This window comes from Crassostrea angulata, chromosome 5, assembly GCF_025612915.1.
Source record: "Crassostrea angulata isolate pt1a10 chromosome 5, ASM2561291v2, whole genome shotgun sequence".
Lineage (NCBI taxonomy): Eukaryota > Metazoa > Mollusca > Bivalvia > Ostreida > Ostreidae > Magallana > Magallana angulata.
In genome coordinates this window covers 57,150,352-57,163,128 of record NC_069115.1, presented here as the reverse complement: position 1 = coordinate 57,163,128, position 12,777 = coordinate 57,150,352, and the positions used below count along the sequence as shown (strand labels likewise).

General features: G+C 30.7%; 1 protein-coding gene and 1 long non-coding RNA gene across 3 annotated transcripts; both read right to left on the bottom strand.

The window, feature by feature from the left end:
• Positions 1 to 389: 389 nt before the first annotated feature.
• LOC128184932 (uncharacterized) lies at positions 390 to 9,749 on the bottom strand. Of its 2 annotated transcripts, none has more exons than XM_052854577.1 (4): positions 6,282 to 6,377; positions 2,724 to 2,797; positions 2,575 to 2,646; positions 390 to 1,108 (listed from the first exon to the last, which is right to left on the bottom strand). In XM_052854577.1, the coding sequence occupies exons 1-4, from the start codon at positions 6,352 to 6,354 to the stop codon at positions 962 to 964; spliced, it is 366 nt and encodes a 121-aa protein (XP_052710537.1). In that variant the 5' UTR covers positions 6,355 to 6,377; the 3' UTR covers positions 390 to 961. The 2 variants fall into 2 exon arrangements, 1 of the variants encoding a protein (XP_052710537.1); XR_008243793.1 differs by lacking the exon at positions 6,282 to 6,377 and adding an exon at positions 9,524 to 9,749 and having other exon boundaries at positions 754 to 1,108.
• Positions 9,750 to 10,013: 264 nt separating this feature from the next.
• On the bottom strand, positions 10,014 to 10,937 carry LOC128184935 (uncharacterized). Its single transcript, XR_008243795.1, has 3 exons — positions 10,576 to 10,937; positions 10,383 to 10,459; positions 10,014 to 10,086 (listed from the first exon to the last, which is right to left on the bottom strand). It is a non-coding gene; the product is annotated as an uncharacterized LOC128184935 (long non-coding RNA).
• Between the last annotated feature and the right edge of the window lie 1,840 nt (positions 10,938 to 12,777).

Sequence of the window (12,777 nt, the reverse complement as noted above, 5' to 3'; positions counted from 1 at the left end):
CTTACAAATATCAACTATGTTCATTTCGGGCGAAGTGAGATTTTCTTGGAAACCGTTCTTTATATGACGTCCTTCTTACCAAAGACGACTCACGAGATGCCTGCGTGTGTGTGTCTAATTCACAGTACACTGTGAAGCATGTGTTGTTGTATGATTTCATCAGGATCAATGTGAGAGCAAATGGATCGAATGTTATCAACGTAATGACATACAACGGTTTGATTTTTTTTTCGTACATATTTTCAAACATTAATAATTTAATTAATTATTATGTGCAACTTTGTTCTTCTTTGTTTAAGCATATATGATTAAGGTTTTCAAATAATACTCTTACCTATTTAATTACTCTTTTGTATCGATGTTATAACAATTTCTATGAAATGTTCTTTAATTATAACTGTCGGATTCTTTAAGATCTTTTAACTAAATTTATAATTTGAGTCGTATATTTTGGCATATGTTTAAAGAAGGGAAATCAACTTTCCGAAATTAAAAAACGTGTACTAAATTTTGCTTATATTATATAATAGATGAGACACTCATATTTTTCACTCGTAAAGTAATATTGAGCGTCATGTAAATTTGCATATTTAGAAATTTAGAAATGCGATTTATATTTTATACAGTTTAATAAAAAAAATACTAATGTTTTCAATATAGACTAAACATTGAAAATAAATAGTTTTGTTGAATGTAGAGAAATTCTTGTTTTATTGACATCGAATCAATACAAAGCTGCAGAAATATATATATCTCTGCAGGAAAATTGTGCCTTTCCTTTTTTCTGATTAACTTATCTATAGGCTCCTACTATATTTTGTACACGTGGGAGTACTCAGAATGATTTTCAAAATACTTTTTGATTTTAAGTATTTCTTTCAAACAGCAATGCGATGTAGGCCTGTTTAGTTAATTCTCGGCCAATCTTTCAAGCTCACTAATCCTGTGTCAAAGTAATCTGTCATGAAGCTATATGCATTATAAATCGGGCTGGCGTGACTTTGTTGCAAAGATTACTTGAACAGCATTGTCCTTGAACTGTCATGAAAATGATATCACTTCTTCCAAAGACACGCGCGGGGAGGGATTCTTGCAATCTGGTACATCCCTACAAAAATAATTGGCTTAAAAACTTTTTTATTTAATTAATTTTCTAAACAATATTGTGTTTTTTACCTATTCTAGATTCTCATCGTATTTCGGCAAAATCAGATCTTAAAAATAATGAATAAATTAAAGGGATTTGGACACGATTTGACTTAAAATTTTCAATTTTTATTTTTCGATTTTCAATGTTTTTATTGATAAATATAGAAGTTTATAATGCTGTGTCAAAATTTGAAACTCAAATATCAAATTATAAGCAAGATACAGAGTTCATGATTCTTTGTTTAGTAAACAAAGCTCAAATTGTCATTTTTCACATATGTGTTGTATTGGTGTAAGTTTCAACATATGTAACTTTCTTTTGTTGATAATAGTATTTATGAAGATATAGAATTAGTTTAAATTGTTTTTTACATGACATTTTGTCTAAGAAATGGTTATTCTCTACATTACATTTTTTATAAACAACCATAAGACTCGAGCTTTGTTTACATAACTATCAATTTTTACCTCTGTATCTCGCTTGTAACTTGACTTTAACATAATAATATTTTTGTTAATCATTTAAAATGCACCAGTAAACCATTTCATACATAAAAAATAAAAATATTTTTTTTTATCTCAAATCGTGTCCAAGTCTCTTTAATAGACATTATCTAAATAATGTCTTGACAATAAATTATTAATCAAACAGAACGTCAAAAATTAGGTATATCAATCAACATATATAGTTAAGCATATTTATGCATGGCGCACACCTTTGTTTTTCCCTAACTGAAATGTCACACTTTATTGGTTTAAACATAGCACGTGACTGCCATATTCAGCTATATTTCCATGTCCGATTGGTGGGATTTACAAGTTTGTTTGGCAATATGGCTGATACTTCGTTTACTTATCTCGCATTTCATATCATGAAATGCATAAACCACGTTTCTTATGAGTTCCTTTTTAAGTTAGGTGTGTTACTTTTTAAAATTACTTTCAAATTGCAGTGGTTGCAGTTTGAATAGATGTCACTTTATCATGTATGGAGCATAATAAAAAAGCATCATCGGAATTTGATCAAACCTTTGCAGAGGAAAGAGGGAACATGTTTTGAATAAGATAGCAACAAAAAATTGAAAGTAAACAAGTAGTGCAGCTAAGATTTCAACGAATTTTTTTAAAGGTTAAAATGAGACTTTTGAAGAATTTAACTGTATAAAACTCGACAAGATGTATAAGGCCTCTTTTATATAATTGCGTAGATTATCGCTTTTCCCGAAGAAATGTCTCACTTGATACTCCTCGGGAAATCAAAACAGTCATAGGTTTGTTACTGACTGACTAAGTAAATTTATCGGGTTGACCAATCTCATAGACGTCATTGCTTCCATGAGATTGGTCAACAAGAAATCTTTGCGTACTCAGTCATTATTCATTAACAAATCTAATAGGTGACATTATCATTACTACCGTTATTACCATTTGATGAAGACAGCCAAGATTGTAAGCAAATGTTCCTTCTGTTGATCTCGTTTTAAGTGTGAAGCATTTCTAAAATAAGAAACCGATGATCATTATGACTATTGTATTTGGAAAAGGTGCAGCTTTCATTGACAAAAAATTATTACCTCGTAAGGATCACATATTTTAGTCACGTTGCAGTATTCTGGGCTGTCAATATGGTTGCATGAGGAACATTCAACTAAAATTAGAAAGAAAATAATGAAAAGGGTTTACTCACAACGACTATCCATGTAATATGCATGTAACACCGAATGGCCAAAAGTATTGCAACAAACATGGCTGGCGTCAATTTTGCTCGCTTCATATTTTTTGGTCACCTGAGTAAACTCAGGTAAAATTTCTTCTCTATTTTCACACATCCAATGAAAATATGACTAATTAAGTTTACCAGGAAGTCATCTACTGTAATTTTTAATTTCATGCCCCTTGGAGTATCGGTTTTGACTCTAGGGCAGGGCCAAAATGAATGTACAGGTGATAATGCATGTAATGTTTAAAAATTATCTTCTTTACTCCCACACACCTGTAAGGAAAACTTTATTCATTATTTTGTAGACCAGATCTTAAAGTTTTTCGTCAAAATTATAGGTTTCACAGTTCGTTTTGAAGGTGGTCTTCATTACAAATATATAATTTTTCTACTCCAGAATGAAATCTAAATAAATGCATATATGAGACTCCTCGACAAGTTTGTGTATGGGTTATATGCTACTTAGGTGACCGTTAAGGCCTCTTGGCCTCTTGTTCTTATTGCTGACGCATATCGATGGAATGAGTGAGGTATAGTATCCGGGATGTGAATAATGTTGGGTAATATGGGGTATGATTTATAAAAGGAATCGTTTGTTAAGAGTGGATTCGAAGAACTAAAATGATTGCATCATTATTCTTAAGGATAACAACAAAACAACAGTTCGGGGTACTTTGATGAATCTGAAGAAATTTTTCAAAGGGAATTGTGGCAAACTATATTTTAAAAGTATGTTAATTTATTTCTTTTATCTTTATTTATTTCTTTGAAAACCAATATTTTTTAAAGAATTATTCAAAAGTAGCCCCTTGACTTATTTTTCAAGTGTGTAATTTGAATCTATTCTTATCAACATAAATTTCTCTAAAATTTAATAAAAATATCACCAGAAAACAATTGAATAGCAAGTCTTTTTACAATGAAATAAATAGGGAAACAAGTATTCCTTTTAAATTCATGATCGACATGTAATATCATTGGTCAGCTATGTTAATGTAATGCAAATGCATTAAGGTACATGCAATAAACATGACTAATAAAATATATACAACACGGTTTTGTTCATTTCATGGATAAGCTTTACTTCAGATCAATTTGCTTACACATTATGTAAAAACAATGTTATTTGAATCATCATGTATCTAACAATATAAATGTTTTACTTTCAAGGCAAACGTATAAGAGTAACATATGCAATAATCTACGTGTACTTACAGATTTAAAATTAATGAGGTGGTCATTGCATATTAAATAAAATGATGCAAGGAGCAATTCGTGCGGAAATAGTTAAAAATCGCCGGATGACTCATATGGACACAACTGTGATCGACCGAAGCCAATTCCAAAAAGATAACAATTTACATATTACTTTTATCGCGTTAAAAAACATAAAATGTGTTGTCAACAATGCATGGTCATCATTTTCAATATCATTTGTTTAGTTTTATATATTTAAACCACTCTTCTTCAACTTCTAAGGTTTATGATTGTTCTTAATTGACTAGTATGAGGCAAACAAATTCATATAATATTGTGTATTTCAACAATTTCTAAAATCTGTCAAAACAAATTTTCCCATTGGGATACGACTTCACAACTATAGAAATGCAGCTGGATAGAATGGGGTTGAAATTTAAAATTTCCCGATTACGACAAAGAGCACACGGCGGGTGTGACCGGTCAGCAGAGGATGCTCACTCCTTCTAGGCACCTGATCCTACCTCTTTGAATTTGTATTTCGTTTTATTGGTTTTTGAGATGGCTCACGGTTATTGTCATTTTTTCATGGGAAGTCCAACTGAAGTTCGTTGCAAAGAAGCAAATAGTTCTTCCTATGAAGCTTTGTTTGTCGTAAAGTTTTGAGAGTAATACCAAGGGTAAACTGGCTGTTGTACATATTTGAAAACATAGTGTATGTTGTGAAAAAATAAATTGATGATTGTTTTCATATTCAAACATTAAATATGTCAGGCTTCAACTGAGTAATGATGTTTATAACATATCAATCTATTTATGTACTGTGATATGGAACTCACTGTTTATATACAACTATTGTTTGAATTTCATTTTGTAGCAAATAGTTTCAGTACAATGTCCACCCAGACTTGGTTTGATGTTGAAAACATTGCGATAAACTTTCAAAGAGCCAGATAGTCCTTTTGAGTTCAGAAAAGGTATTGTACTGCAGCTGGTATACTACATACAAGTCATGGTAATTATATGAAAAAGTTGACCTTATGGTTGGTAATTAAAATTTCTTTTGAATAATTAGTTACCTTAAACTTGTTTAAAATTGTTTAAAGATCTATTTGTACAAATAAGTCATGGAAAAAGGAAACAAATGCATCTATGAAAGTTCCTTTTTTAATTTTTTATTTGTTTCATGCTGATTTACAAAATTGTATGTCTGTATTTATGCTAGTATAAATATTTTAGAAAGACGTCTAAAAATCCCCTATTAATGTCAATACTGTACATTGAAAAGAATTAATTTGATGTTCGATCAATAGACGGAGGAGTAAATACTCTAAAGGTTTAAGTTTTTTTTGGACAAATTAATACTTTACGTACATTTCTCTCTCTCTCTCTCTCTCTCTCTCTCTCTCTCTCTCTCTCAGCTTGTAAATGTAAATATTCTTGTTCATAGGGGAGCGGAAGAATTTTGTAAACTTTTAAATCAGAAGAATTGTTCATGGTTAAATTTTTAAGCACTCAAGGAATAGATACATATGTAATCATTAAATTTTGCAATAATAAAAAATATTTTCCTTCAAAACACTGCTTATTTTTATGACCGAAGTTATAGATGAATAGGTAGTTCAAAATGCAAAATGAATGAAAAATTGTATAAGCGTGTTGTTAACATTCCTTTTTACTAAACATATGTAAGCTGTATTATACTCATGTGTTTTACATATTAATAAAATCCATGCAATAAACATTTTTAACATGTGTTTTAAATATCGTGTTCACTTGCACATGTTTTACAAATATTAAACACATATTCTACATGTATATAATTAAACACTGTACATGTGTGGGTTTTTTTTAAGTGTTTAACATATGTTAGATAAATATGTAAAAATATGTTTAACACGTGTTACAATGTACACACCTGTTGCCATTGTTCTGTGTATGCCTCAATTCCGCAAAGACTACGCCAAGTACATATAATCAAGAAGGGTTATGTAACAAAATGCTTAAATGAAAGTGTAATTCAATAACTTTTAGTTTAAGTTCGTTTTTCCGGATACAGTTGAATTATATTGAATGGCGTGAGCTATGTTTGTTGCATACTTTTGGCCACTCAGACGGTGTACAACAAATTTTGTTTTGTACAAAGATTCTCCTCTTTGATTAGATAATTCAACACATTTAGTTTTGTTCAAAATCTCATAAAGAAAAAAATTACTGCAAACTCCACAAGTCAAGGGACATGCTTGTTTAAAACAGGATAAGGAGCAGACATTTGTTGAATTCTTCATCAGAACACATGAGTGGGAATCGACATCTTGGCACACTGCATTATGTGTAAGAATAAACAATACAACTAATCAAGATATGGATGCGTTCGAAATATTTGCGAATGTGTTCACAATATTATCATTATCGTTGCTAAATCTGTACAATTAACATCTTTCAGTGCTTTTGTCAGTGACAACAATACCAATCAGCTATTTTGTAATGCATATTACAATATATTTCATCAATGGCCTATCATAAAGCCCTTCGGGTTTTATTGATTACCTCGACCGAATTTGATCACCTCATAATTCTCAAGCAATTATTTCTTAATTCTAAATAAATTAAGAAGTACTCGAAGAAACGTTTACGATACTTTCTTGGAGGCGAGTCAGAAATTTGTGAAGTTCCAGTGAAATTGTAAGTGAAAGTATGAGTGTTCGGATAACATTCTCAAAATACGTAGCATTTGTCGCTTGTAAGTCATATCATACTCTGATATATTTTAAAACATGAACATAGTTTGTTTTAAGCATGATTAGTATAATTAGTATATGCATAGAGCTACTTATAAAAAATCTTGATAGAAAAGTTTAGGGCGAATTTTCTTATACAGACACTGAAAAGTTTGACCAAACTAAACCAACTGCTGCTAGAAATGTTACAATATTTGTTTCCAGAGCCTCTCTCGATTTAGAAACAAGTCGGAATTTCTGAAGTACAAGACGTAAAATTACTATATATGTGCTCATCTATAATGTTTTTACTTAAGATTTGCAATTTGAATATTGTAAATACACATATGTTTCTTTAGGCGAAATACTCTTTGTAACAATGTTTTTAAAAACCTTGTCACCTTGTCATTAAAACTCAAAACGTTTTAAATTTTTAGATTTACTATATTTTGTACCTTTATATCGATTTTATAGTACCGCTATTAACTTTAGTAATGTATGCATTGTGATATACACTAAACCAAAGCTCTAAGTGTTCTCCAAATGTGTTCTCACATTTGACTGATATTAAGGTGGAATGTCGCTCTGATAAGAGAGATACTTCTGCAGAAAATATTCTTACTTTGTTTCTGTTAACTCATTTACATTATTGAGGCATGTAGTAGCAACGAAGGGGTGCTTGGCCCCATTTTATGATGGAAGGTGACATTTATTTAATTGTATTGATAAAGAAAAAAGAAATTTGAACTTAACGAAATGGACCCTAATTTTTAGCAAGGGGCAAAAAAAGTTAGAAAAAACTTTTACAAAAAATTACAAGAAAGTAATCATATTGATCAAATTTTGATGAGGTAATAACTATACCCCCCCCCTTCTCCCCTCCCCTAATGCATACTTTTTTCCCCCAAATATAACGATATTGTGTGTACATGTACTAATACAGTACATGAACAATACGTGTTTGATGTTTTGGGCCAGAGATTCGTTAGATGGAAGTTTTTTTTTATTTTTCTCTTAATAGCTCGTTCACAATGGTAAATGAATTATAATTGAGAAATTCATGACTAAGACAATTGCAAACTGTAGACTTAGTCATAATCATTTGAAACTTGTAACATTTCCAGTGTCTAAAATTGAATAAGGGTTTTCTATTCTGAGAGAGCACACATGGGGGAAAAAGAACAATATCACATTTTATTCAAGATAATATATCCCTATATTGAGATTATACCAATTACTGGAAGATCATTCATTTGATCCCCTTTTGTGTTAAAACAAAATCCTCTGTTTTACATTTTCAGCATTTCTAAAACATCTGGATCCATTTACAGAACTATTATCTTATCCAAATTTTAAAACAGAAACTCTTTTCTGAAAACTTAGAAACTATGTCAATATATCATGTAATCTCTTTAAAACCCGTATGTAAAATCCTCAATAGGTTATGAAAAAGAAAGATAACTCTTGCTGATTGAAGCACTTTTTGTTACAAATATAAACAACAAAGTGCTATTCTGAAATAAAAGTTAGCACTTCATTAAGTTTTGTTACATGAATTGACATTGTATATATCTATATATATTTTTGATAAACATTTCATATTTTTGATTTTATGTTGTGAGGTTAAAATTTTGGTTTTTTTAATCACTATGTCTAATTATCTTCATATCATGATAACACACATTACAATTTTTGAGAAGCTTCATCACGTCAACTTTGTTTCATTTAAATCTCTTGGTATTGATTTTATAAAAATCAATAAGAAATTGTTTAAAAAATTTATGGTAAAATTAGGGACGGATGTTACACCTAAAATGAGATTGACGATACACAAAGCATGTTTTGACTGGATGTTGTGTTAAGATCAGTGAGGTGCCCCATTAGACATAAACGAAAACAACCCTTGACATGACACACTCTCAAAAGAAAAAAAAGAAAAAGTCAGAAGGAATATAACAACCATGGGTCTATGGGAAGCATTCGTTTTCTTGCTGTGAGGTGGCTTATTTCCACCAATTTCTTTATGAAAAAAAAAACTTGTTTTAAATTTAACGGAATTGTTTGTTTTATTCGCAACCAGTAGAATCTAGAATCTTGCACAACTATTTCCCAAAACTTTTACACAAAGCGAAAATTTCTGTAAAAAAACCAAACTAGCAATTGTAATAATTTAACTTTCTGAAGAACTGTAATCAAACCTGGAGTATAATAGTTTTCCTTTTGTATCAAGTTATATAAAAAAAGTAATACGATTAGATGTATGTGGGTTTTTCGAGCACAAAATATAAACATAAAGCATTTAGTTTTTTTTTTACAAAGATGTATTCTTTTTGCTTCCACATGTATATGCAAAGACAAAGATAAAAGTTGAATTTTTAAAAATACTTAAAAAAATTTAACGGTTGATTTATACGATTTAGTTCGCGAAATAAATATAATATGATGTGTACGTCGTGCTTGGAGTGGTCGCTACAAAGGATGTTAGAAAGAATATTACCTACTAGTATTCCCACACGCATACTTTAACATTTTTAAAACGAATTAAGAAAGAAAAATCTTAAAATCAATAATAGTCTATCTATTCATATTTGACCACAGCCACCCCGGATCTATGGGAGATAGACTATTTCAACGAGTCACTCTTTCCTACAATTTTAATGCGAGGGGCAAATAAAATCTGGTGATCTAAATATGAATGACAATACTATTCGCAGGGTTGTTACCAGAACATTATTACCTGAATTGATCCTTTTCGTTATCCTATTTTGATCAACGTTGCCTTTCTGAGTGTGCACGTCTCGACTTGCTCTTCGTGACGGCGTGTTTCTATTACACAGATCAGATTTACAACAGTACCCTCTCTGGTCACTGCATTCTCCGACTGAATAGCAGGCTGTCCCATACAACTGGTTGCATACCTGGCCATTATCAATTCAAACCCCTGAATTAACTTGATGTTGCTATAATCAAAATGTTGAATATTCATCATACATATATATGTACTCAAACAATACAAATAGACATCACCAAACGTAAGATTGGTTCGAGATTCATTAAGTTTACAAAAGCGACTGACGCTTAATGTACATTTTCTGCATAAATCGCTGCCAACTTGGCAAAACATGACCCATCAAAATGTCCTATTGTAAGTTTTGTATTTACACATTTACACTCAAAATTCACAATATGGAATAAGCAAACATTACGTTAGTATCTAGATCATTTTACCTGATTATGGACACATCCACCTTTATAACCAAATGTAAAATTGTTTGTCAGGTATTTTTCATTTACGCATGCCTTTGGTAAAAGAAATAATATAAAAATCAGTTTTTAAAAAACATGTATTTCCTACTATATGGTTCTCATATTTATTAAATAAGTTACAACTGAAAAATACTACTAAAAATCTTTGAGTGCTCTCTCTCTCTCTCTCTCTCTCTCTCTCTCTCTCTCTCTCTCTCTCTCTCTCTCTCTCTCTCTCTCTCTCTCTCTCTCTCTCTCTTCCATAACATTGTACGAAAAAAGAGTTTCCTCTGACTGATAAAACCTATGATTTGGTTTCCTTGTAAGGTTATCGAAAAATTTGTACTTACGTGTTCCATATTTGGACATTCTATTATATCTGTACAGTCAGTTATATTTGTCGACATACAATGGTAACATTTCAAAGCTGTCAAAAGAGAAAATGCTTTAAAAAAACAAACAAGTATATAATGTTATTTTTGTAAGATATATGTTTATACATAAGTGCGATTTTGCAATTTTTTTCTCGTATGTAGTACTTACGACATTTTCCACAGTACCGTTGACACAGATTTGAGAAACACGGATCAGTACAGACGTTCATAACTCGGTCAAGCTGACCACAGGCCACGGTGTTGACGTCATCACAGGTACGGACGACAGACCAGACCGCAAATAACACAGACACATTCAATAGCATAGCAAGAACGAAAGATAGTATTTTGCCTACATACAGAACATGACCGGTAGTTAAATATAGTCGTCTACGTAATGTATCTTTACTTAGGTATGATAAGCGATATCAAGCGTTACAGATAATCAAGGTCCATTCCACCCCTAAGGAATGGTTCCTTATTTGCAACACCTTCTTTGGAAAATAATAATAATTCTAGATATGCAATGAATAAACAGTATAAAACCTTGCTTACACCAATTAAGAAAACGTTAAAATTTTGTTTTGAAAATTGTTTGATATGCTAGTATTTTTTATAAGAGTCTTTTTCGTGGTGTTTGTTTTATTTCTATTACGGTACCCTTTGATTATGCAGATTTCTTGTCGTTGTCATGTTATTGATAAAATTCCATATATTTTGTGTTTAAGTGCTTTGCAACAATGTCTTTACCACTTTTATCAAATTATATGGACAAGGTACGATAGTCTTTATTAATCACTTTACAAACACATTATTGTTTCACACTAATAATTTTGTGCTTGTATATGTTTTTGAATCGTGCACCAAGAAATAATACTCACTGTTACAATGTCTGTTATTTCCATTGAGTTCAATGAATATGGTGATCAAGAGTTTAACCTATTAAATCATGAAATATTTCATTGTTCAGTAACATGTTATTGTTTTCTATATGCATTAAATTTTCGTAGTCATACATTCATTACCTTTGGACAAATAATACGGTATGTTAAAACCGCAAAATACTTTATATGAAAAATTTAGATATAGGAAATTAGGCCTAAAAGATCTACCTAAATACATGTATTGAGATTTGATTTGTTTTGCTATCAACTAGTAATCAGCAAAGAAAACATGTGAATCTTAGATTTGGGCATTTTCATATAACTTTTTACATAGCTCTTTTCTAAAAAATGATTTATACAGTCTGCAATTTGTCACGACCATCCAAACCTCGTAAAAGAGAAGGTGTGCAACAGATTTAATCCAATTTTTTTCTCTTTGTCGCTGTGAATTGGCAGAACAATTGGTGTATAATCTGCAAACATTGTTTATCCATAGGTTAAAATTAATGTATATGATCTGTCTTAGTGTTTTCTTATTTTAACTGTCAATATCGTATCAACTTAATACTAGTAGTATGCATTGGTACTTCACGGTTAAGTTGATATGTAACTCTCCAGTAAATTTAGGATTGATTAAAAAAAAAGGAAAATTTAATACATGGATTTTGACTGATTATCTAGGGAGCTTAACAGAACATAATTCCTTTTAAAATATGAAAGTAGACTGTAGAGAGGCAATGAACTACCTCTTGTTGACATAACTTCGTAAAGTTTTTCTAATATAGGCTCAAGAGAATAGTTTTTAAAAGAATTTCGTAAAGATTCAAATGAATGCTTTTTAAATACAATGTCAATAATATCCCGGCTTTACATAAGAATTTATAGAGCCTTACCATAACATTTAATTTCTGACATTGTAGTCATAGATTCCAAACTCTTAGTAGAAGATTTCCTGCACATCATATTTATAAGCTTATAGTTTGTTTGCGGAATGTTTAGTCGAAGAGGAGACTATTTTTAAAGATAATATCAATTCTTTCTATTTTTTCTTCTATTTTTACTTTCAAACTTTAGCCACTTGGGATATGGTCATATTATGTTTGTTTTCTTTTATAATTACTACACATTGCGTTTGACCAAGATAATTATAGGAAGTTAATAGATGATGTTGATGTCGAATGTTAACACTGGCAAAACGGACAACGGTGACTCAAGTGAACTTGAAATCCGCTATTGGGGCTTCTAGTAATTTTATCACGCGGATATTTATTGTTTACGTTTAATTTGAAATTTCTAGTATATAAAAGTACATAAAAAGGCAGAGCACTCAACGTTTTAGATCAATCTTGTACCACAAAGAAGGAAATTTAATTTGTGAAGACTTCAAGACAACAGACTTTGGGGTTTGAGACTTCATTCATCGATTCATATATAAACAAACTTTCTTATAAGAAAGAAGTCCATTGTTTACCGAAAATTGTAATATC